This window comes from Spea bombifrons, chromosome 11 (genome assembly GCF_027358695.1).
Source record: "Spea bombifrons isolate aSpeBom1 chromosome 11, aSpeBom1.2.pri, whole genome shotgun sequence".
In the NCBI taxonomy this organism is placed as follows: domain Eukaryota; kingdom Metazoa; phylum Chordata; class Amphibia; order Anura; family Pelobatidae; genus Spea; species Spea bombifrons.
Window position 1 is genome coordinate 31282520 of NC_071097.1, and position 26647 is coordinate 31309166.

Below are 26647 nucleotides of genomic sequence, written 5' to 3' on the forward strand. Positions count from 1 at the left end.
CAGGGAGAGATAAGGAGCGTAAGAGGAAAGACGTGTGTGAGGAGAGATCTATGATGTGGGAGAAGAGCCCTGTGCAGGAGCAAAATCGGGGGGTTGGGACAGATTGAGGGTGACGGAGGAGACACGTCATTTTCACGGCCGTCACATGCACTAGTTAACATATATTTATATAGTGAGTCCATACACACTCAAGCATGACATCCAATTCCATATAAAATCCAGGAAATTCCTGCTTTTAGAGTCAGCTTTTTCTGTAAGATGCCGCATTTTCTCAAATATGAACGTAGATCTCTTAATGCACTCAGTAAAGCCCATTTTCCCCAGATCGTCGCAGTTTTTTTTAAAGTTTCCCTTTATGTCAGCGCTCTCCCTCGGTCTCTTTACTTTCTCACTCTGTCTATCTCTCTTATTTTTTGGAAAATATTTCTACACTCCAGAGGGAAATCGATATGCGCGGCGGCGTTGGAAAGTTGTGGTTTTTGGAGGTCTTTTGCTCCTCTAGAATTAAAAATGAACCTGAACAGGGATTTGATATACGAGGATACACTGCGCTTATTCCACGGGCAGGTATTTGGGTGCACAGGGACAAATGGAAAAAGCTAGGGAAAAAAGTTTTTTTTTTGAGTTTTCAAACTTGTTATCACTTACGAGGAACCAAACAACAATATGAGGAGCTTTTTCTGGATAAAAGATGTATATTAGTCTAATTTAGACAATTATAGAAACCAAATGGTGCTAGAGGCACCCTCTTTCTCTTATAGGGATGGCAAAATGATCTTCTACGGACTCAAGGGGACTCCATGCTTCTTTATTAATTATAAAAATCCCTCATTTTTTTCTTGTCGGGGGTATAGAAACTTTAAGATTTCACAGGAGCTTGGGAATTGTTCTATAATATATCATTAAATATATATATATATATATATATATATTTATATATATATATATATATTTTTTTTTTATAATTTTTTTTTTGGGGGGGGGCAGTTAATTGGTATTCTGCCACTGCCTGGTTTATGTGTTCAATTAGAGGGGCTTTCTTTTTAAATCCATCGGCAAGGAACTTATTTTCCGAACGTACGCAGGCACCCCGATCATATCGTGTCTGTATGACTACAGTGCCTGTTATTACGGCGCTTCCTTTTTACTATACAATTTTATAAATAAAAATATACATACAAAAATACATGTTCCAATGGTAAAAAATAGGACTTTTAATCTATTTTAAAGCATATATGCGTGCAAAGATATACAAAGCGATAGGGTCAACAATGACGCAATAGCCTTGAAGGCGCCACCAGCCATGCAAGAAAAAGCATGCAAGAAATGATGATTGTGGTACTTGAGGGATAGACAAAAAAAGCAATTTTTTGGTTCTACGTGTTCAGAAATCAGAATTTCTATGAAGATGTTTAATGTTCCTGAAAACGCAATCGATGACCTCGAAACCCATGTGTTTCTTACAACTAGTTGACCCATTATATGGTTAAACCCACTCAGGTTTTTCAGCAGTGGACGTGTACACAACACAACGTGTGACGGCCATTATAAGAACCGTATATTTTATTATTTTATCAGCACATCTCTATTCACCTCGGCTCTGTTGCCTGTTGACTATGCCACCCAGCGTCCATCGCCGGTCCAATCGCCGTAGATGCGCCTTGCGTCTCTTAGTTACTAGTACCGGGAAAAGGGATGGAAACGAAGAGACAAAACGGAAAGAAAAACACGACAGGAGGATGTGAATAAAATTAAAATATGTAAAGTGAAGTACATGGAAAAAATGACAATGTTAAATATGTAAAATATTAGACACTTTGATGGTCGGTGGGGTCGGGTTAATCTGTCGGTATGGTCATGGCAAGAAAAAAAGGTACAAGAACGACCTCGAGACTGTGATGTATAGATAAGACATAATATTTTCTATATAATCTTGACATTATGTTCATCCTTTACAACATTCATATTCTGAACATTAAAGAGCTGTTTCTTGTTGATCGGACCATACTTTTGGTTGCTATGGTGATAAGACCACTTTGCAAACTTGACAGCAGAATAACCACCCCCACAATAAGTTCCCTGTGTTTCAGTGTTATTATTATTATTATATTATTCTTTATTATATTATATTATTATTTAAAATATTTCTTATTATTTGTTAAATATCCTCTACTTCGGTACTAGTATTATATAATCTGATATACTGCATGATTAATATATAAATAAAAGAAGAAGAAAATAAATAATCAATATGAATGAAATGGCTGAATTTTACAATGGAAAAAAAAATGATCTTTGCGTGACAAGACACCAGGAAACTTAATATTTCTTCACAGAAATTACTCCTTTTTTATGAGAAAAAAAGCCAACCTCAAGGTTTTACGAGATTTACAAAACTTGGCCTGTTCTCTAATATCATATCACAACTCAATACCGAACACAATGTCGGAGTCCTTTCACCCAGCCTGGATTTGCCCCATGTTTGGGTAAGTCGATTGCTTGGTTTACAAGAAAAAAGTCTTAAATCCAACTTTTCAGCTCCGCTTCTAAATAACAAATTTGTTTCGTTTTCATAAAACCATTTCCAATGTGGGCAAAACCTACACGCTCAATGTTGTGTTATTTGAAACTGCTTTTTTTGTGTGCATTTTTTTAAGAAACACAACAAAATGTAACATCAGAATAATCTAAAATTAACTAAAATCCAAAGTTCTAAAGCAACACGTTCCGAGTACACCCCGCTATATCTGAAAATACTCCCTTAGCCGAGTATTTGTTTGCGGATGTTAAGCCGGTCCCTCCCTGTAACATCAAAAGAAATGTAAAACGACACGTGTTTAACAATTTTCCAGTTATGAAAATTAAGCGGAATTAAAAGGAAAATACAGAGTTTTGGGGCTTTTTTTTTTTTGTTCATCTGGCTCTCGACGGGGCACACATGGAATCAATCTAAAGTACGTCAACATGAAGTATAAACCCTGCAGGTCCCGAGAAATCACTTTGTATCTAAATGTAAACACTGCTTATGTTTTAACGATTAATGCCTTCAAAATGGATTTTCTTGAATTTCTTGTCTTCGAACATCAAACGTTTTCAGATGCTGTGCAGATTTGCGAGGTAAGAAATCCACAGGAAGCTCCTTTCATTATGCAGGAATGCAGCGCGGGGACAAAAGGTGCATGAGGGAAATCTAACCGCCATTTGTAGGGGTCCGCTGGAGAATTCTGCTTTGCCGCGGAGTTAAAGGGACAATCATACTTGGTTTCTTTTTTTTCCACCGGTGAAGAATAAAGGGTTTTAGTAACAGGAACCTTAGTACCTTAGTTTTAAGGTACGATTTATTTGGCACAGGGCCGGCCTTAGGGGTGTGCGACCTGTGCGCCCGCACAGGGCGCCATGGCAACAGGGGCGCCTGCCCGGGACTTAAATTAAAGCATTGGTTTTTGTTTTGTTTTTTTTTTTTACTTTATTCAACATCCTCCATATTAAATAAAGTTTTTTTAAAAACTTTATTTAACATGGAGGATGTTAAATAAAGTTAAAACAAACAAAAAAAACAGTGTTTCCATTTAAGTCCCGGGTAGGGGCGCGGAGCGGTCGCTCGTGAAGTTTTGCAGAAACCGCTCGGCGCCCCTCACTCTCCGTGACTCCGTTGCGGTGCGCGGCGTTTCATGCTGAGCGCCGGAATTTTTCTGGCGCTCAGCTGTGAAGCGCGCACCGCGGCAGATCGGGAAGACGGACGCCTCCCGCTCCCACTGCAGGACTCCGGCAACAAGGTAAGTAAGGATAGGGAGAAGGGCAGAGGAGGGGGCAGTGAGAAGGGGCAGAGGACGGGGGCAGAGGCGGGACAGTGAGAAGGGGCAGGGGGGAGGCAGTGAGAAGGGGCAGAGTGGGGGGGCAGTGAGAAGGGGCAGAGTGGGGGGGACAGAGAGAAGGGGATGGGGGGGCGCCAGAGGGGTAGTCCGCACAGGGCACCAGAACACCGTAAGGCCGGCTCTGATTGGGCAAACATTCAAAGCTACTAAAAGAAGACGGAACCTTCTTAGAAAAGAACTCAAAAAGGGCTACAGTTGGGAGATACGTTTTAAGTTTCAGTGTAAACTAATGTCTTGTTTAAAATAATGTCACCACAAAAGGGACCCAGCCAAAGAAATTGCATTTTATGAACGGTGCCCCCTGAGGACGTACATGGAACTGCAGGTATGGATAATAAAACGCTAATAGGCTGCATTTATAGACAGCGGAGAGTAATAATAAAAACTCTTTTATAGTAAACTTACCATCCCCTATTTTGGAAGTATTAATTTCTGAATCGTCTTTGGTTCCACTATGAGAATCTAGGTAGGTAGCCGGTACCCAGCCTTGCTCCTCTGCTGTGCTGACAAACCACCAACCTGAGAACGAAACAAAACGAGGCAAAGCTTTAATATTTACCGCATTAAAATATTATTTACTGCATATTAAATATTTACACCATAGATGTCTGGGGCAGTGGCAAAAATGGTGCGTTTGACTTTATCATTCCTTTGGAAATCCTTTGCAATTATTCTTAAAACAAGATCTAATACCATTTTTGCAAGCTTATGTCTGCAGTTTTGTTAACCAGCAAGATATCAAGAAATATAACTTGAGGGGACAACGGTTTCAGTGCCAAATAAATGCCTCTGTCAGCCATTCAAACCGTGTGATCAATCAGGTGCACGACACAAAGGGTTAACCAGAATTGTAAATACCAATGGGTTTTATGGCTACATTGGTTACATTGGATCACTATCTCTGTTTGTTTGTAAAGATGCTTGTAGTAGGGGAGCCAAAGCTAACCGATTGAAGACAGATCTCCTCCATTGGCTGCTCTTTCGCACCCTTTCACTACCAGCGAGAACTGGATGCAGTTCTTGAGCAGCGAGGCTTATTAAAAAAAAAAAGTAGATTTTTATAATTAAGAAAGAAGAAATTTGAATATTCGATTCTAAAGCTCAGAGCCATGTTTACATCGCTTAATACTGTACATGCAAATACTAGAGGTATCCTACTTTACCCCCCCCAAAAAAACCCAAACCACTTAATACAGGGATATGCTTCTTTTATTGGGAGAAGAGCTTGCAATCTACAGCCCAGAGGTTTGCCAACCTGCTGGAAAGTTAATGAGTTGTACAGTAGCCAATATTTTACCAGCATTAATCCTACGAAATGCCCCATTTCCAAACGTACCCCTGCGCGGCCATATCAACACCTACCCCAAAGACCCGGGTATAAGGGGCACTAACCGTACACCCACAGCTGGGAAAAATGGAGAAGCCATGGAGTTTTCTGCGAACCTAACAGCGAAGAATTCCCATCTGCTTATTTACTTGGAAGCCGGTATAGAGCAACATGTGTTTTTAATAAGGAGCTGTCTCCTTGTGCATTTGGTACTCGAAAAGACGTAAAAACACACAATTTCTTATGAAAAAATGTAACATCCATTAACAAATGCCTCTAAATATTTGCCTTGCATGCTCTGTATTATATTATAGAAGTATAACTGTGAATGAACTCATGGTTTCCTGATTATACCCCTTTTAGCAAAAAAAAAAAAAAAAACATTAGTAATTATGCTGATTCTAACTTGGTAAAAATGATTTTACATAGATGGTTAAAAAACCCTCAACAAACTAGAAGTAACTCCACCACGGTCATAATCAAACCTTAATCAGTCATTGGTCTTGTTTTAGATTCAGGGTGGGTTTATGTCTATCCCATGCATGTTAAAATTCCTTATTACCCTCTACCACTTCTGCTGGGAGGCTGTTCCAGAGCAAGGCCGTTTCCCGTGTTTTTTCTCACTGTCAGAATTCCGATGACTTAAGTCGTTTAAAATGTAATATTTTTTGCTGGATGGCTAGGAAAAAAATTGGCCAAGTGATGAAATCATATTGATCTGGCTTGGCTCAGTTTGGAAGGATGCTGAACATCCAGTACTGTACAGAACCGAGCGCTCCTTCAGCACTCCGGGAACCGGCAGAGGGCTTGACGCAAGGGCTAAAACATTTTATTTTGGACAGGAATACATCCAGTGAGTCCGCATAGAGAAAGCACTCGATATCAGTTCCATGTATAAAACAATGGGTGAGGAATTAAAGACATTGTATCCTCGTGCGCACATCTATGCCAACCATCAACTTAACAACAGGGCCGGGGCACCTAAACGGGGAGGAATAATCATCCCGATGCTGAGAACAGGAAGGTAAGATGCCATTAGATGGATTTAATGGATATATGATGCTTAATTTCATCATAGGATGATTTACCGAAATCTGTTTTAAAGGTTTTGTTCCATTTAGGACATTTATTGCTCTAAAGGCTAATTTAATTTCTTCTTCATTTAGCCGGCTATTTCCTACATAGAAGCGTTTAAGGTTTTTTCAGCTTCTGTGGTGTCCTGTTAGTATCTGCTTTTGGTGTCACATGACAACTTATGTGTTCCCGACAAAAATAGCGAATGAGCCCAAATTTTGGGGTAACCATTGGTCCTCCATGGTCCAAGCACTGTATATATACAGTATATATATATTATAGCCTGATAATTTAAGAATGGTTTATATATTTTTCTGCACACAAAAAAATAATACATAAACAACCCTCAATAGTCTGTTGGTTACATTACGCCTGTGAATGGAATTCTTTGGACAGAAAGCGTGGAAAAAAACGTTCACTGACCTCAAAAAATAAAAATAACCTGCTACAATTAATAAAATGATAAAATAATAAATCAAGTTATGCTTCCTAAAACGGATCGATATACCATTCTCTGTCAATCTCATTAATTACCGTATTGGCTCGAATATAGGCCGCACTTTTTTCCCCCACTTTAAGTTTTTAAAGTGGGGGTGCGGCCTATATTCGGGGTCTAGCGCCCGACGCCCGGGACATGCAGTCCCGGGCGCCGGGCAGGCAGCGGGGTTAAGATACAGATCCCCCGCAGCGGTGCAGGGGACCTGCATCCTTCTCCCCGATACGCTCAGACAGCCTCCCCTGCCAGCACTTCCCACGGGGGGGGGGGGTGCCGGCACGGGAGGTTATCTAAGCGTTTTACCTCTGCCCACCCCCGACTTACCGGAGCAGACTCCCGGGTGTCTTGCGGGGCCGGCGGGAGACATTTACGCAATACGCAAATGCAACTTCCGGTAACGGTACCGGAAGTTGCATACGCGTATTGCGTAGATGTCCCTCGCCGGCCCTGAAGACACCCGGGAGTCTGCTCCGGTAAGTCGAGGAGGGGGGGCAGAGGAGGACAGCGGCAGCGGATCTCGGGGAGGGAGGACAGCGGCAGCGGATCTCGGGGAGGGAGGACAGCGGCAGCGGATCTCGGGGAGGGAGGGCAGCGGATCTCGGGGAGGGAGGGAGGGCAGCGGATCTCGGGGAGGGAGGGCAGCGGATCTCGGGGAGGGAGGGCAGCGGATCGCGGGGAGGGAGGGCAGCGGATCGCGGGGAGGGAGGGCAGCGGATCGCGGGGAGGGAGGGCAGCGGATCTCGGGGAGGGAGGGCAGCGGATCGCGGGGAGGGAGGGCAGCGGATCGCGGGGAGGGAGGGCAGCGGATCGCGGGGAGGGAGGACAGCGGCAGCGTATCGCGGGGAGGGAGGACAGCGGCAGCGTATCGCGGGGAGGGAGGACAGTGGTAGCATATCTCGGGGGGGGGGGCAGAGTGGCAGCATGTTTTTTTGGTGCTTTTTTAAAGAAAAAAAACTTTTTCTTTAAAAAAGCACCAAACTTTTAGGGTGCGGCCTATATACGGGGGCGGCCTATATCCGAGCCAATACGGTATTTATCTATGATATAAACTCCTAAATAGTGGCCTAAACTCCTATTGGCCATCTCCAGGCCTATTTATTGCTATATTAGTTTTATACATTTTGAGTGGCGGATATTTGGGTTTAATTGTTTTTCCGAACGACACAAACCATTAGCTGCCGTAATAAATCAAGTACTCCTCTGTAGAACATCTGCTTCCTTTGATCTGCGGATGGAATTATCTAATGAATGCTTATTGTACTGCTGCTAACGCTAAGTATTACTTTGTTACGATGTCTGCACAAGAGTCACGGGACAATAATAAGAAACCAAACCGTGTAACTACTGCATCTTGAAAGCAAGAGGCAGGCAGATGTTACAACATCATTTCTTGGCTTCCCTGGTATTATTTCCTCTTAGCCTACGTTTAGGTGAGCCAGACCATCACAACCAAATTGGAAACTTCAACTTCTGACGTCTTAAGGACATTCTAAGGACCCACAGTATGCGAGTAATAACCGTGGCCGGAGGCATTGTGCATATGTCACAATCATATGTTACCCACACATGCTGTCCACTGTTAATCCTTTTGATTGTGTTGTATGCAGCCAATGACATTGAAGGACATGGAAGCCTTAAATGAACGTAAACATCATGTACTTTAAGCAAACCACCTCTTTATCCAGATTTTGTACTGTTCTTCTCTATGAGAAGATATTGTTAGTGAAACCTTTTAGTTGGCCACCACTTTCATGGGACGAGATGCAGAGGTCTCCTTGGGACCTCTGAGATTCTGAAAGCTGATGCATATTATTCACATCTTGTTCTATGAAGATGTATCTGCTTGGGAAACAGAGTATCCATGTAACATCCTACGCTAAACGAAGGCTTTGAGATCAAACCCTTGGGTTTCACAGCCGAATGAGGAGTGGATTAGAACTTGGGTGTAGATCCTCCACACATACAAAGTTCTACCTACTACTTCCAATGTTCTTATCACAACTAAATCCCTGCCAAAGTACTCAACCTCCTAGTTACGTTCATTTAATTATCAAGGGGAGACGGAGGATTAGGACAAGCTCAAGACTATTCTATCAACATTCGTGGAGACCGATAAGCTGGACTGCAAGATGTTTTTCCTCCACCCTTTTTTATTTTAGAGACACTTCCCTACGGGGACTCTGGGGCCTTTAGTTATCGCCTGGAGCAGAGATGTACTGCATCACCTCTGGATTTTGGTTTATCCTTCTCTAGACACAATGTGTTAGAGAACACAGGGCCACAAAGCTCTTGGACTGTCTTCAGCTACACACCCTGATAACGGTAACGAGATAAACGAGTGTCATTTATGTCATCATGAACGTTGGTGACTTGAACCAGATATTAGTGATGAATATGGGCTGGCACTTGTAGGCTTAAAAGATGGGTAAAAACTTTTATCCAACTGTTGTCTGAAAGAAAACTTAGGTGACGTCAGGTAAGGTTTATCATAACGTTTACACAGTGATACGGGTGACACTTCAGGAAGTGGTAATCATGCTTTGTGATGTCAGCATACGGATAATTCACAATAGTTCCCACCACAACCGGTTTCTGTGCCGCGTTCGCAGCCACTGACATTCTGAAGGCTGGTGTGGCCAAAAAGTATTCATGAACGCTCCAGCAAGTAGTAAAATTGTCACTTTCTGTTCAACACTAGCAGGCTTGGCCACGGAAAATGACATAGGTGCTAGAAAGAAGGGGAAAGTCTAAAATATTGGTCTCAAGATCTTTCCATTCTACCAAGTATCTTTCACTCAATTAATGTTGCCGTTTAAATGTATAAAACCCGTGACATTCTTCATTTTTTTGTTTGTTTATGAAAATGAACTTTTTACAAAAATATCTCACTATGGAACATGTATCACATTTTACTTTTGATCATATTTTTACTTTGATTTAATATGAAGTCTGCTGACCTCTTCATATAACCAGAGGGACAGATTAAACAGCTATAAATTACATCTATTTGACTAATGAAGGGAACCGAGTTTTAACCCTTTTGAGTACCAAAGAGCTGGATAAGGCACTGTAACGCAATGGGGTAGCCTCTCCCGTTGCACTTCAACGGTTAATGGCTGAAGGCACCGAGTTTAAACAGAGAAGGACCAGAGTCACCTAAAGTTTAGGCACGATGGGGCAAATATCCTCTGAGAAGAGCTGCCTGAAGGAAAATGTCAGCCGACAGGTTTGATAAAATGCAGACAAGGGTCCAGCTGAACAATTAAGCGTGATAGCTGCACCCCTCCAGCTGTTGTATTATTAAAACCGTTTCAGCCGGACTCGTGGCCGGCCAGAGTTTGGCCCAAAACACTATTTACTCGTAGATTAAATGCTAAAATCTGAAATGGGCTTGCAGTGGAAAAGTGCCCTCCGCATCTGCCCTCACACCTCCAGGAACGGAGCCCCTTATATCATAAACCATGCACTCCATGCCAATCCACTCGCCCTATGTCTGTGACCTGACTACGTCCCTAAAGTATTCCGTCCCCCTGGGCAGGAGAAGAAGAAAAAAAAACAAAAGCTCTACGGCAGGGGTTCCCAAATTTGTGGAGGATTTAGGAGCCAGACAGCTATATTTAGAGCCCAGACATATATTTAGCAGCCAGGAAAAAGGAGTATGTTTGCAGACATCTATATGAAAGAAAAGTAGAAGTAGAAGTATCGTTTTTTGGCAGGATACAGGAGGAACGCTTAACGGAGATCCAGTTGTACTTCAGTCAGTGTGTTGAAAAACCATCTCATTGCGTAATGTAGGGTTAACTTGACCCTTCTTGTAGAGAATTTTTTTTTTCTTTATCTCAAAACAACTCTCTGTTCTGTGAATAAACTTCTCTACCTGCCAGCGTTCAAGGAGGCATAAAGAACGTTAAGCCCGATATGTCAACATACAACACCCCACCCCAACACATACTTCAGAAAAGTTTCAGATTGTTTTAAATCAAAACAAGCCTGTATTATTTTAGGGTTGGACTGAAGCACCGCAGGTCCTGGATGGACAATCCAAGCGTTGATGACCACACAAGGCGTTCTAGAAGATCTTCTGGATACGAGATGGAAACAGTGACTTCTAGAATGCAGACCCCAATCTTTTAACAAGAAAAAAACTCTCAGGGTAGCTCATAAACCATCTGACAATATTTACCAATTAATGGTTTTTATCAATATTTATCATGAAACGTCACCAATTTTACTAAACCCCAAAACTATCCACCCTAGAAGCCCTCACAATACCCTGCTCCCCAGCCAGCCGAAGACCATAAAATATATTCCTTTTGAACGTTAGAGTGAGATTTACGATTTCATAACATATGACTTCAGTTAGCATGGACCTCTTACTCGAAACTTGGAGAGGAAAGTTTCATCCCTGCCAGTGTCTAGTAACAGCTCAGCGAAAGCCAGCTTTTACAATCCTCCGATCATGGAAGTATTACTATTAGCAGAAAAGCTTTAGTCTGCCGTTCTTATTTTACATATGGTATCAACTACGGGCATTCTCCGCCATCGCAAGCCGTGCATTCTGTAGAAATAAGGGTCCCACTTTATTCATTAACCCTTTGAGAGCAGAGGAATTAAAAATGTATGCTTTGCCAACGCATTCCGCTGTGATGAGTATATGTGACGTCATCGTAATTTTATTCTGCGAGGCTGACCAGAGTATGAGTGACTGCATCTAATCAGGAAAAAATTATATCCATGTGCGATGGCATTTAGATGGTGCATTCATGCCCCCCCCCCATTCTGTCCGGAAAAAGGGTATGCTAGGTATGGGGCTTAAGCTCCCTGCAGAGAGTTTCACAGAGTCTGTTTGGACAGATACATTTAAGTAAATGGAATAATTGGCCAAAAAGAACGTTTTCGATAAGATCATTCTTTTAATAGAATTTTAAAAGCTACTTCTGCAGTTTCCAGGAAAACAAATAGCAGCCCAGACTGCATCTAGTGACGGTAAATCAAACATATAACGGTATCACGAACCATTTAAAACAAGAATCACTTTCTTTCTACAAGCACGGGGCTATGGAGTAAGCGGGGCTCATAAACAGGACTAAGATCTGTGCAATAAATCCCCTCGATTCTACAAATGGAGGCCCATTGCCATATACTGGTTTTCAGAGCATGAAGCCATGTGTTGAAATGGCCAGGCAATAGTCCGCCGGGGGTACAATCTGTACCAGCTATCTAGTATTAAAGGCAGTGTGCACTGTGCAGTCCTGTCCAAAGCTCAATGACAGTATAAGGAGCACAGAAAGGACTTAATTGGGGTGTAAATGCTTTCTAAACTCTTTGCCGCTCTAGACTACACCCTGGTGGTAATTAGTGGAATCACGAGTAAAAGACGCACAAGAAAGCTTCATCTAGTAGCCTAAACTGTTTAAATGAAATGTACCCCCCCATGCCCCACCTGCCTGCTCTACCCTGGGCCAAATAGCTGCCCCAACTACAAAAATCAAACAGCACTCTCATTTGTATGGTCAGACCGGTTACAATGTATCCGCAAGGGCTCGCTCACTATGACACATCTGACATCATCGGACACCCAGCCAAAATCAGATATATATTGTTTTGCTTGCCTTTCTTGGGTTTTCCTAGAGGACTAAGAGAACTTGTGAGGTTGGTTTACATTTTTTTTTTCTAGACAGAATATTACTTTAAATGGACACAGTTGCTTGTAAAAAAAAAAAAAGTAAAATGTAATAACATTGTTTGGAATTCTAAAAGAAACAGTTAATGTTTATTAAATCTGGCAAACGCTGTTCCCGGCTCTGGCAGCAGAATTCTGGCTAGTAAGCAGCCGGTTTGTGGAACGTCAATCTTTCTAGAACTTCTTGGCATTTAGCGGAATATGGCTCCGTCAGGAACTCAGCCTACATGAGGTCATCATCTTAATGAGTATTGCAGCATCGGGGCTGTTTGGATTTCAGTTCAGCGCTGACACCAAAATCAAGACCTTAAAGGGGAAGTCCCGGGATGGAAAACATTTTTCTCCTTCAGCATAAACCCAGTCATTTCGGTCGGTGTTGACAAAAAACTGATTTTAGCTCATTTTGTTCCAATCAACTCCCTTTATCTGCAGACCTGGAGGCCGCCATTGTTGTCAGTTGAGTGATATTTTGGGTGACTTTCCCTGCTGATGCTTTCCTATGTCAGATAGCCAGGCTGGGAAAATGGGACCGAGACCTTCTATTATTGATCACAGAATTATGATAGGGAGTCAGGGTATATGTCTAGCAAACTGATGTATGTCACGGTCTGCCCAGGCTGCGGAGCTGCATTTCTGTCCTGCTGTAGTTTCCCTGCTTTGCTTTGATCCATTCCTGGATTTCCTTTTGCTTTGTTCTATTTTCCATTCCTTTCTTCTGCTCCGGCTCTTTGCTTCAGCTCTGCTTCCTTTATTAGGTGTGCCCCACCTGTGTGTTCTGTTTGTCTCAGTCTGCAGTCTGCAGTCTAAGGTATGTCTCAGTGCTGTGTGTTTGGTTTACATGTGTGGTTTGTTTTGTATCTTGTCTGCAGGGATTAGCGTTAGGACCCACCGTCATTGGAGTACTTTGGCGTAGTGGTGGGCTAAGCATACTATGGCCATATCATGTGACGAAATCTCCAATAGTTATCTTGTAGTCCTAGGCTAGTTTCTGTATTCATGTTTGTGTGTCTTTTATGTACCTTTGCCCTTCTTCCTTGAATCATCTGAGGATTCCGGTTCCTCTCTCCTCTCCCCATGTCCCTGTTAATATGTCCTATCCTTGCTTATAGGAGAAGCGTCCGAGGGTTCCGGCTCCTCACTCCTTCCCCTGTGTTCCTTGACTTCTTCCCTGTCCTTTGTTGTGCCCTGTAACATGTATGTCTTGTCTGGTTATGTTTATTCCTTGTCTTGTGCCTGTTTATATCTTTCAATTCATGTCATGCTTCTAGCCACTTCTCGTGTATATCTTGTATCATGTTTCTTGCCTGGTCTTCCTTTCTCTTGCTTGTTTTGTGTCTGCTACATTAACCCTTTGCTTAGCTTCCATTCTCCCAGCCTGCAGTATCCTGCACGTGACTCATGTGATGCGTCATGCCTGCTCCAGGGTGCCTGCAGGATTCGTTTTGTTCTGGACTCCATCTGCTGCCATATCAGGGCGCTGGTGTTTGGCTGCACTACCTAGGTGCTCAACGCCTGGGCGAGTGTGGTCACCCTGCACCAGGCCCTGCCCCAGACTCCACTACTGCATCGTGACACCTGCAAACAACCATCGGGCGCGCTGGGTCCTTCCAGCCATCGGCTTGGACCCAGTCCGTGACAATGTACAGGACATGTTTGGTTTTTTTGGAGTTAGAAAGCAAGACGCCTTGTATGATCCTGCTAAAGCAGAAAGGGCAATAAAGTGCATTTCCCATGCATGGACTACAGGGGATCCCCACAAAACTCATGGGCAAATGGTCAAGAAGGGTTCTCCTAGTGGCTATCCCTTGATAAAATGAATGTCAATATGGTGATGGTCTTCTACCAAACCACCTCTCAAGTGAATAGGCGTCTTCTGAATCTTAATGAGGCCGATATCTCAATGGTGGGAGAGAAGGTCTGTGTTTACTTCTGAAATCACGCCGGTCAGATCTACGATGATTATTTATAGACCATATGGCCAACTTCAGTCAATATGTTCCAATCCTGGTCTTTTACAAGTGTTCAGTATGTCTTAAGATCGCTCTTCTAGCCTGCTGACATTTTTAAATGAAGTATGTACATCTAAGAGAGATACGGTTACCAAATGAACGTCTGCAACAGGAAAATTGTCCCCAAGGATGAAACGCAAGAAGGAAAATTGACTGGGTTCTGTATGAGGTAACGACGGTCAGTAAGTGTCTAGGAAAACGCTTGTCATCGAGAAAGGTCCATGCAGACCGGTCAAAAACCTGATCGTCCATATACAGACGTTTTGGCTGAAAATAAGTTAAGAAAATGAATTCACATTTTTTATGGCCGTAATTGGACACTCCTGTGCTGAGAACTCGATCGGCCACGAGACATTACAAAAATAAGCAGGTGACTTCCTGGTGATGAATTACACAGACCATGTGTACAATGTCAAGAAAGCCAGCCATTAATGGGCCATTCCAGCGCCATGTTTCTTCATCCAGTGGGAAGAGTTAAATGAAACAATCTAATTTCTAATTAATGTCTAATTTTCTATATTGCGTAACTACAGATTGTCGTAAAAAGCATCGTTTGTGCAAAATGAAGTCCAATACGATGAAGAAAAGTATATGTTGGGGACTAGACTGTCCTGTATAAGCAAAATAAGAACTAAACATCTAAATATAATTAACCTAATTTTTTACCTTCGATGTTACATTCAAGCATTTTACAATAAAACTTATCCTAGGATTGTTTTGAGGAAGCAGGAGAAGACCTTCAAGCCGTGTAGATCCAAATCTAGACTCAAATGGGCCTTCGGGCACACCAGGCAAATGCCCCATGAGCCGGTGGCCAAACAGCCTTCCCATCCACCATGATGGCCACTCAGGCCAGCGATGCAATGCTGTCTGTGGCCGTTCGCTGGCTTATATTAAGGTATTGTGCGGGAAGCACGCATCCAGCAGACAGCTGATCAGGGCCCCACTGCGACTTTAAAATGACACAAAATGAAAAAAATCCGGCATTTTATTTGCTGTAACGATTCTGAAGATAAGCCAAAAATCACTGGAACTGCTTATTTTCTGAGCAGCTTGGGGAAAGCTCTTGTCTCGGCGTGCTATGAATACTGTCCTCGTTTGACACAACACACAGCATAGTTTCAACTTTAGTCCACCCTGCAATTTTACAGAGATTTTTCTTTTTCATTTACCAACAACTGGCTAGTAGATCAATTTGTGCCACGTCACAACAAGCTGTTCTTGGACTATGCCCTCCATCAGTCTTATCCAGCAGCTTTGGCTTGCAGTCCTATTAGAACCTACCATTTCCGGAGGTAGTCGTGGTCCATCAGGTATTGCCCGATTTAAATCCCCACTATCCTGAACTGGTACTCTAACACACTCTAATCACAGTGATTATTTTTCGATAACAGAGTATGATTGAAATAGTATAAGTGAACTTATCACCGCTTGATGCCAACTGGTAAAGATCGGCAAGGGTCAATTGACATGGACCACCGATGAACTCAGAAGCAGAAGCATAGTTACTCATTCCTACAGAGTTTAGTTGACTCCTGTAGGTTAACAAGGACTTACCGGTAATACAGAAAATTTTACATCCCAGAGCATTGCAAAACCCACCATGTGTTCCTTGTCTAGACCCTCAGCTATCATACACCTTCTTTGAGAAGAACTCTTCCTTCCTCTGTTTAATCATATCTATTCCAGTCTAAGGCCTTTCATTCCCCTTAATTAAGCGCCCATAGACGTTCAAAAGGGGACTGGCAAGGAACACAGCAATAGCCACCGGGGTACCGGACTGTATACATTCTGTGCTCCTTCCACTGGATATGTATTCCCTTTCTGTAAGTATGTTTCAGGCCATACTACATAATACAAGTCGAGAGTTCTCTGCTTCATTACTGGGCCACTTGGCCGGACTTGGCCCTCAGATAATGCCACCAGCCCTGTAGACATAGCTTTCTAAAACAATGAACACAGAAAATCAGGGTCCTACCAGCAAAAGCTACACCTTCTATCACAAACTAATTAGAGGTCCTACAGAAAATGGGTGGCTTGACCCTTGCTGTACATGTGCAATCAATGCAATGGTTTCATAGAAAAACATTCTTATGAATACTTTCCCAAAAGATCTATATACGGCCTGCGAATAGCCATTATGGCAGAGACTGAGTTGAGTATTGCCCTGAATCCCCACTGTTTAGGGCATCATGGAAAAATTCTAATGCCGAGTGATACCCACACACCCCACCGACCAAATGTTTATTTTTTTTCCACGCTTTAAGGAAATTCCCAGATATAATTTGCACATAAGGACATCTGGCCTGAAAGTCCAGCTGCAGGTGAGGGACTGAACGTCTCACAGCTGCAAGTGGAACCAAAGCATAATATGGAAGCCTGAGTCATTCCCGCTCGGTGGGGATTTTTCGACGTCTGGTGGTAAATTAAAATTAAAACTCCTTCGCGGGGTTATCATTCCAGGGAAACCGTTGCCGGTACAAACACTGCCAAACATGTTCCACGGATAAAGCTACAATTGTTTTCACGCGCTTCCTTTCAAAGTGTATTTTCAATAACCGCGTTAATTATGTTTTACAAGATGTAATAACGGGCGAGGGGGAATTAGCGAGTTCTGCTAAACCTTCCAGTGACTGTCTTCTTTGTCTTAACATCTCTGTAAGGCACTTAGCCGAAGTGTTTCCACTGCCAGCGTCTTTTAAAACTGGCAGTCCTAGAATAACCGTTATGATGCTATAACGAGACGCGGTGGATGCCGCCAAACCAGTCCCTTCGGGGAGAATGTAGGGTGGGGTGGTGGTTATTCTAGTGGTAGGTGAAGCAGAGAGTGTGATATCCATGGAACCAAATGTGGATAAAGGAACCAGTCTCTAGCTAAGGAAAGAAATGCGTCACACAATTCTAATATTCTGCAGAAAATAACCAAGGGACCCTAGGGGAGGCGCTACATAAGGCCCTTGAAAAGTCACTCTGAAAATAACACTTACAGCAGGATTCTTAATCTTGGAACATCCACCAAGAACATTGCGCCAGCTCGGAGTCCTACTGGAACGTTGTTCCCAAATGTAACACTTTGAGTTCTCCAACGGTGAGGTCACATGGAGTATGGAGGAGCTTGTGGACCATGGATGATGGCCACTGGAGAATGTCCCAATCAGTAAAGCTGACTTTATTTATCCCCCCCCGTTGTAATGCGATCAACGATTGTGGATTATGTGAGTTGGGCAATTACCAATCCCAGCAGCTTCTTAGGGAAGACGTGTGCTTTGGGACTTTTGGGTCATACGGTCCATGGTGTGTGGAGGACCATTGAACTCACCAGATCTCCTTGACTCGTGTGCCCTAGAATGACATGTTAAAGGTACACTAATCATTCACTAAACAGAGTCCCGGATAGTGCTTCTCCGACAGTTTATGGGCTGAAAATCCATTAATGAGAACATTTAATTTATTTATTTAGTTTTTTTTTTTAGTTCTTTTCAGTAAAAGAGGAAACGTGTTCTTAATTTATACCCCTCTTGTTTGGATTAGGCAAAAAAAATGCAGTTAGGCACATGACTATTGCAAAACGCTGGAACACGGACACGGATGGAGTATGTCAACAGCGTTCTCCAAATAAAAATAGAATGATTCAATTGACTTATTCCAACAGTCTATGGCTTGCGATATTTTTTTGTTTCCCAATCAGTGAATTTGTTTTGAAGACGTTTGGATCGTGACCTCCGAGCGATATGATCAGCACTGAGTGGTATTTGGGGGGGAAAAAAACTTGCATATTGCTTCATTTGCCATGAATCCAATATCCCTCTCTAGAATCCGGCTTCTAACGTTCCACCATAAGGGTTAGGAGAAACACAATGGGGAGGAATAATAATGTAATGTAGATCCTGAGAACAGGCTTCCCCCATAACGTATACATAAAGTGGGTTTATTATGTATAAAGAACCGTAAAATGGGGATTTTTGGAAAGGGACGGTTTTCTCGACACTAATTCTTGAATGCTTGGCTTCATTATTAATAAAAATGTCTGTGATTTCCCCAACATTTTAGATTTATGCCTTAAAAAGGATCTAATAACCACAGGTCAGTTCTTTATTATTATTTTTTAAAGTCTGACATTCTGAACTTCCATTTTTTTCTCTAAATGCAGTCATTTCTAGAATGTCAATACCCTGCTGGTTAAATACCAAGAAGTGGTTTCAGAATTTTCTATTCGCCGTTCCCAGATAATAAATCTTCCGGAGACGCGGCTCAGCCCGATCCTCACAATCGTTATTTGTTTCATTATATAGATGAAAATGCATTTTCTTTTCATAAGCGGCGCAAGAACAAATTCCACGATTTTGCCGGCTCTCCCGCTTGTTTAGACTGATATGTCAAATGCGTCTGCAACCCACCGGAGTACCGGAATAAATGGAGTTGGGGGCTTTAACTGGACTTTTCCCCCTGCCAACCCTTATAAAGGCTGTTTTGACCAATCAACAACCATGGAATGGGAACAATAACTTAACAAAAGGGCAGAAGCAACTCAATGGGGAGGAATAAGCATCCACATTATATGGACAGGAAGACAGTTGCTCCCAGTGGTATATCCATAAAGTAATGCCGTTGGCATAGTGCATATGATTGCAGTCCTGATTATGGGGACTGTTTGCAAATGTGGTAACCCACTGCCTAAAACCGGGTACTATGTGTGTGTAACATGCACATACTATGGGGAGGAACATGCTGTGTACCTACATTACCTAACTACAACAGCCTCCCAGCAGAGGTGGTAGAGGTTTATACAGTGAGTGAATGTAAACATGCATGGGATAGGCATATGGCTCTTGGTTTAACTCTTTACAGACTAGATGGCCCTGATGTTTTTAGATTCTATGCTGAACTTGATGATGTTAATTTAACCCTTCGGTTAGTTTAGGGTAATCCCCACAGGGCACTACTTGCTGTATGTAAAATACACAATAAATAAGGGCATTTATCCTCATTTTCTTTTTCGATATTCATATTTTTCTTTCCAGGGGAAATACTTTAAGCCACTGCTGGACAGCCTTGCTTAACGCAACTAGTAATTTCCCAACGCGTTCCTCCCATGCTAGCGTTTTAAAAGCCAGACCGTTCCGACGTTTGCTGACAATTTAAATTCAGGTTCCCCCCCCCCACCCACTACTTCTACCCCCTAACCGCAAAAATGAAAATCTCCCCGTAACAGTGTATCCAGGACAGCCTGCCACATTCGCTGGAACGAAGTCTATAAAAAAATCTGTAACGCTAGCAGACGGCGCGGCTTTTCCCAAACAAAGCAGGGCAGGGGTGTACGGTGCGTGCTCAGATGGCGTACAGTACGGCCGTGGGGCAGTAAGTCACGCGTTACTACTTTAAACACACGGACTTTCTATATCTACAAGGAGGAGCCGGGCTTCTTCTTGTTTGCTTAAGAAGTTCATAGAGGAATACACAACGCCTCGCAAACTCCGTAGAACATTTACAAAGCGTTCCAGGCGCAGCCGAAGCCCAGAACAGGCTTTGTTCCTATCGTATGACGGAGTCTGAATATGATTTGGAGTCCTATGGTCCTGTATCTCAGATAAACGCACCGCCGGCCAAAAAAAAAGAGAGTTCCTTTCGTTAAGCAAACCGATCCCATTCAATGCACGTCGACGAAACGCTTTGCTCGTACAGTAAAAGCTTCTTACGAGTCATTCTCTGTCTGCAGTCGCTAATTTGTATCGCAACGTTTGAGTTTTGTTATTCGTTTTGACAACAAGTGTTACTTCTTCCGTTAAACAATGATGTCATTTTAATAATCTATACATAATACATAGGAAACATTCTTATGATGTAAGGCAATATTTTTTGGCTCGGAGCCTTAAATAACTGGGGGGGGGGGGGCTTTAACCTCCGCAGCCAAGTTTAGGACCAGATGTAGCTAATGTGCAGACTTGGGAGGGGAGCATAGAACACAACACCGTACCAAGGACCAAATTCATAGAAAGACAAAAGAAGAGCGCTTACCGCTTTCGTTCTTCTCGATGACGTCCACCAGTTCTCCGGTCTTTAAACTTATCTCAGAATTTTCCTGCTTCTCGTAGTTGGACACTACGACGTACTGCTCGAGTATCATGGGTTCGGAGTTACCATCAGCACCTGGAGCGGGGAAAAAGCAAGCTGTCAGCCAGCTTCCAGCCATCGCCCCCCGTGAACGACATGTGTCCATCCGATTCATGATAGGCCAACTTGTCGACGAAATCTAGCCAATCAGAAGACAATCTTGGCTCGTAGCATAGTTGCCAATGGCTGGCCATATAGCTAAGCTCCTTTCTGGCCCTCGAAAAGGGAGCAACGTAGAACATTTGAAGGAAGAAGGGGGAATAAAAGGGAAAAAAAGGAAAAATGGAGGAAAAAGAATTTAACCAAACGGCCTCGTTCCTTTGGCCGGTTGTCCCATGGCTTTGGAATCAGTACAGCTGAAATGGGGAGGAAAAAAGAATAAAAAAAGCTTTTTTTTAGCCGAAACAAAGGTGTCAACTTGTCACTAAATCCTCGTGTAAACTCGCAGAGTAAGTAAACAGCCCCGCTCTGCAGAGCTAGTTCTCCTCGCTCATGGATCCAGCTGGAAGTCTAGCGGGGACTAGAAACGCCAATCATATTCCTCTGGACTGCCGTTCTTAACTGGAAACACATGACCGACGCTGAGCGAGGAAGGAGGGAGGGTAAAGGAGGAGGGGAAGAGGAGTGGAGGAGAGAAAAAAAAAGGAGTGTTGGATACTGTTTACTTCAAGGCAGAAGATGTAAAATCCGAGTGCCAGATTCTTTGTAAGAGGATTTTTTTTTTTTTTTTAAAGACATATTCTGGAGCAGCTCTTTCTTGTAAACGTCAGCTGCTCTATTAACCCCTTACAACAGTTCGGATATCAAAACATAGAAATATGGGCAATAACATCAGCCTATAGAAACTAAGACTAAAAAATTTTATCTAGTTTTTTTTATTTTTGCATGTTTTGGATGAATCGACAAAATACAAAATGAAGCCCTTTAACTGTAGAATTTTGGTCAAATTAATGGAAATGCTCCTGTAATCAGATGTAATGAGAAGGTTATCCTGAAGGTTCTAATAAACCTGTTTGTAGGACACGAAATGAGCTACTGTAGCACGTTTTATAACTTTTGAATGGGATGATAGAATCTCTGCTTTGACGCAAAGAAAAAGGGAAAAGTCCTGTTGACTTGGATATTGACCAAAAAGATCCTGTTGACGTCTGAGTACCTATTAGGAGAGCCGCACCACCACTCGTGGTTGTCGATGGCCCATTAGCTTTCTTAAACAGGGGCAATTGCTTTTTTTGTACTTAAGCTAATTGGCTTTTTGTGGGAATTTATGCAATGAGAAAACAGGGTGTTTTCCTTGAAAGTTTAGGAAAGGTTAAGGTAATGCTAGGGAGGGAGCTTTAGACTACATTACTACATTATGTACTACTATAGAAGAACAACAGAGTGGGGGGCCGAAGGTTCTCCTGCTCCGCTACACACCTAGTAGGACATAGATTCAGAAATACTATAGAAGACAAAGGCCAAGGGGTGTTTTGGCAAGATGATCCATCTGGTTTATGTCCTCCTCTTTCTATGAAATGATCAATGTTTGTGGCTAACAACCACCCCAAGAAACCCATGCAGGGTAAAGAAACGTTATTAAAACTGTAATTATCTGATCTGGCGTTAGCAAACAAAGAGGTGGTATTCTAGAGTAGCACACACACAGGACATTCACACTATCTATCTATCTATCTATCTATCTATCTATCTATCTATCTATCTATCTATCTATCTATCTATCTATCTATCTATCTATCTATCTATCATGCATATACATACAGCCACCCACTTGCCCCATAGGAGAATCCACCTTACATTACGAGCAAGTGCATAGGAGAAAATAAAATGTTGCAGGGTACATTAAAGGCATTCTAGATGCACAGCACAGAAACATTGCAAGCGGAACTAAATAATAGCATGTATAACTCAAGAAGAGACAATGTATAAATCTGCCGGGTACCACTAACTATTTTCCACTGCAGAAGCTCATCACCTCATGGTGGTGTAATAAATAGGGGACGGTTTGAGAGAGAGAGAGAAAAAAGTAAACATTTTATCCATACATTTGGTTGCAATTCTGTTACCACTATGTCACGTCGAGTTTTGACTGATAGCACATAAATATGCACGTTTATCCTTAATTCAATTGTTTACAACAGAATTGGAAGGGGAAAGACTGTGAATGCCAGGGATGCACCAAACCCCAGAAATTGTTCTCTATATTGTCAAAACCTGATTGATATTATTAAATAAAAAAAATTAAAACATGCACTGATTCTCTGTGCCAGAAATCCCAAAATCAGTAACATATACATTAGTTCGTGAGTGAAAAAATTAGCCTCCTCATTTCATGTTAGTCAGAAATTAAGCTTAAAAACTAGAACACACGGCACAAACATGAATGACACAGCAAACACTGAAATCAATCAAATCCGTCAAATATTACTGTTAATGAAGCACTACTCCGATTCGATTAGAAGCACACACGATAATGTACCTTTCAGTTCAGCCTTTGGAATCTCACATAAACTGGACATCCAAACTTCAGGATTTCCCCCAAAAAACAGGCAGCATTAAAATAAATGAAAGAAAAGCATGTACATTAGACAGTACATATTAAAGTAACTACGCTATAGACTACTCCAAGAGCAAAGATATAAATATATAATTAATGCTCAGGTTTCCGAGGGCCGTACGGCTGGTGAATGTTAAAGATAATGATTATTAATAATTAATGACGTTTTGATTTCTCGATCCTATAGTGGGGGAATACACGCAGTATCTGATACATCCTAAACATCAGAGTTCCATGGATTTTATCGCTTCTTGGTCAGTATGACATCACTGGAACCAGGTGAACAATGTGAACGGATTCCTTGCACCATTGAAAGTTCCAGGCCCGTGTTATCTCGCATGCTTACAAGGTCCAGATGCCTTTTATGAACCCCTGTCCTCATGATGATATCTCTGCGTGGACCAGATTCTACCGATAGAACTAAGCATGGTCCAAACATTGCTTCCACCAATAGTGTCCCTATCTAATGAGGATAGGATCGATATCTCCCTTTCGACCCTGATGTCCCCTCTTTCCTAAGAGCTCAGAATGTTTGCTGGGTATGAGGGTATCTACAGGGTTCTACAACCAAAATAAGTTACAATAGTGTTTATAGAGACAGCAGAACAGAATAGTGTATAAAGTAAATTATTCTTCTTCACGAAATGTTACATAAGCATACCTGGGAACTCTCCGGGTTTGACCCCGAGATCTCCGGGTGAAGCACTGCTTCTCCGGTTCTCCGGGTCATCAGCAGGAACGCCCCGACGTCATTGGGCAGTCCTGGCCGCGTCCCGCAAGGGAAGGCTCCAGGTAGCCGGGGTGAAGAAGTTCCCAGGTATGTACATAAGTAGGTATCAATAGGATACAAATTCTTGATAGAGCCGTGACAATGGGGTCCATGTCCCCACTGTCCCCATTCCTCCCTGAATCGCTGCACCAATTATCCCATTTTAGAAAACATTTACAATATACACAATAATCACTGAATCAGGAAGAGGTCAGGTGAATAGCGAGAAATATATTCTAAAGACAAGAGTCAGACGATTATATCTCGTAAATGATTGAACTGTTCTGGGAGTTTTTACTTTTAGGGGAAAGGCCCGCTTTGAATATTTCATTTCAATGCCCCAAAAGCCAGATGTTTGAAATTATTTTGTGCCCGACTTGTTTTTATGCAGAAGGCACAAACCAAGGTAAAAAAAAAAAAATAACAAAATAAAGAAAAACAAGCCGGCAAGTGTTCACGCAGCTCGATCACATCTGTTTTATATTTGACTTTCCTTTTCAAAACTTTACACACAAATTGTTCCCAGTGTTACAAGGAAAGAAAAAAAAAATACATTTATCATTGACACATGTGACGTATTGACTTCAGAGAAGCACGCATGCCCTCAGAAAAAAAAAAAAAATACAAAAAAAACCCAGGCATTTCATTTATATAATGCATATTCCATACCATCATCTGCTAAGAGTTAGAAGTGAAGAACCCAGTTTAGTAAAAAAAAACAACGCGCTCGTTACCTTGGAATATACAAAATTAAAAGTATTTTTAATTGGATTGAAATGAATAAACCCCAACCGTATTTTTAAATACTTATATAAACAAGTATCTCAGAGGAGTAGAATGATATTGGACATTTTTCTCCCGGACACGTTTCATTTAGGGATTTCATGCGCTGGAAATGCTACAGTCCCTGAAGACTTTTTGGATGGGGATGGGGGTTGAAGTTTTGGCTCCAATGTCCCTTTGAAGGCTCCAGTGGTTACTTTCTTCGGAGTTGGACCAAGAAGATTTGTTTTTTCCAGGGAGGGAAGGAAGGGTCTACGTATCCCTTTTGGGGTGTGAGTGGTGGGTTTGCCCAAAATCTCGAAGCTAGCCGTGCCTGCATGTGATCCGCCATAACTCCTCTGGCCCAGCTGTGACCCCATCCCAGCTCCAGAAGGAGAGGGAGACCGCTGGATCAGCATAATTGGGAAGTCTCCAAGTATGTTGATAAACAAATTCCCTAGTTCTTATTGAACTGATGTGTTAGACCCCCTAATGCACTGAAATTGAGATTAAACAAGCTTTGCCATTCTCATATCTGCCTTTTGGGTACATTGCCCTCTTTCTTCCAAATTCCAGATGGCTTCCTGAAGTGCCAAAAAAAAACAACAAAAAAACTGTAAATTCTATTCAACTCAAGAGAGCCAGCACTTCGAGGAATCCCTGCTGTAGTTAAGTTTGTGAAGTTTATTTGAGATTACGGCTGTAACTGTTTCCACGCTCAACACATCATTAACGTGAGCTTCCAGGATGTTCATCGAAACACGGGAAGCTTCTGCCAGCGTGCAGAGATAATGGTATTCCCAGACTGTCCTAAAGGCAGCCCTGCAAACCAACTCATCCTAAACGCAACACCCTCAGCCCAATACATTCCCCCTGTCCTGTTATTTTGGATTTCATACAACAGTGATAAGCGGTACCATTTTGTTTTAATAATCACTTTCATCCGTCATCATGCCATAAGGGGGCGAACTGTGTATTGCCCATCCCCCCAGGTATTTAGAACGCTCAGACATGTCTGATACTCAGGTAGACGAACCCTTTGGTGGTCACACAGAGCACTTTCTTCCGGCACTGAAGGGGTTAATCACATAAATCCATCTTTATTTTCATTAAAGGGACAGTTTAATGTGTCTGATGGCCCCCTCCAAAAGGAGAATTCATAATAAAGTTCTCCGGCGCTGGAACAGACTGCCACGTGAAGATACGTTCTGACAAATGTATCTCTTACATGGAAAATAGGCGAGGGGCTAGCAAAAAGGGGCAAATAAATATGGGAGGGGTTTGCCGACTCCCCCACCCCAAAAAGTTGCAAAAAAGGGGACACAATGTAAATTTAAAAGGACCCGTCAGCTATCATATGCAATAAAGTGTATCTGATGGTCAGATCTTAAATTGTTCATCATGTAGAAGACCATAAGTGTATAACTTAGAAACATTCCAAATATCTCATTCCCTCCCCAGTAACCCTTCCCCCAGACTAACTAGAAGAAGAAAAAAGTTTGAGGAAGTGCGATAAGGTTATAACAAAAGGATAAAATTCATTTTTTAAAACAAAAAAATGGTCACTGCATTATAAATAATTGAGAAAGAGCATGTTTTTGCACAAACAGGCAAACTTGCGCAAGAGTGATTTCTGAGCTGACACTGGCGTTAGTGTGTGTCTCTGTCATCCTTTCATACAAGGTATAAATGGTGTCTGGGAATTCAGTGCACTCCATAGCTGCTTTGAGTTATCTGAAGTGTCGAGTTACAAATGAATGTACCAATTATGCATACCACCCGATCTAATGGATATGACATCATCTGCTCCACGGTTTCATTTAGGTGAAAATGTATGAGAGAAAGCAATGACATCAATGTGATGTTAAAGGGCCAGTTTAATGTCCTCGGCAGCCTCATTAAATAAGTACTATATTATACTGCATATTAAAGTACTTTAAATAAACCACTTGACAGAGGTAGAAACTGCAGCTGCCCTCCTTCG

General features: G+C 42.2%; 1 protein-coding gene across 4 annotated transcripts in view; it reads right to left on the minus strand.

The window, feature by feature from the left end:
* Positions 1–26647, minus strand: part of SH3PXD2A (SH3 and PX domains 2A) — a 125059-nt gene that overhangs the window by 14024 nt on the left and 84388 nt on the right. The window contains exons 7-10 of one of the 4 annotated variants that reach the window (XM_053451164.1): positions 23055–23099; positions 20480–20611; positions 4281–4394; positions 1594–1677 (exon numbers count right to left, since the gene is read on the minus strand). In XM_053451164.1, the coding sequence (XP_053307139.1) occupies positions 1594–1677; positions 4281–4394; positions 20480–20611; positions 23055–23099 (375 nt within the window). The remainder of the gene's footprint in view (positions 1–1593; positions 1678–4280; positions 4395–20479; positions 20612–23054; positions 23100–26647) is intronic. The other 3 variants (XM_053451166.1, XM_053451165.1, XM_053451167.1) reach the window with 3 other exon arrangements.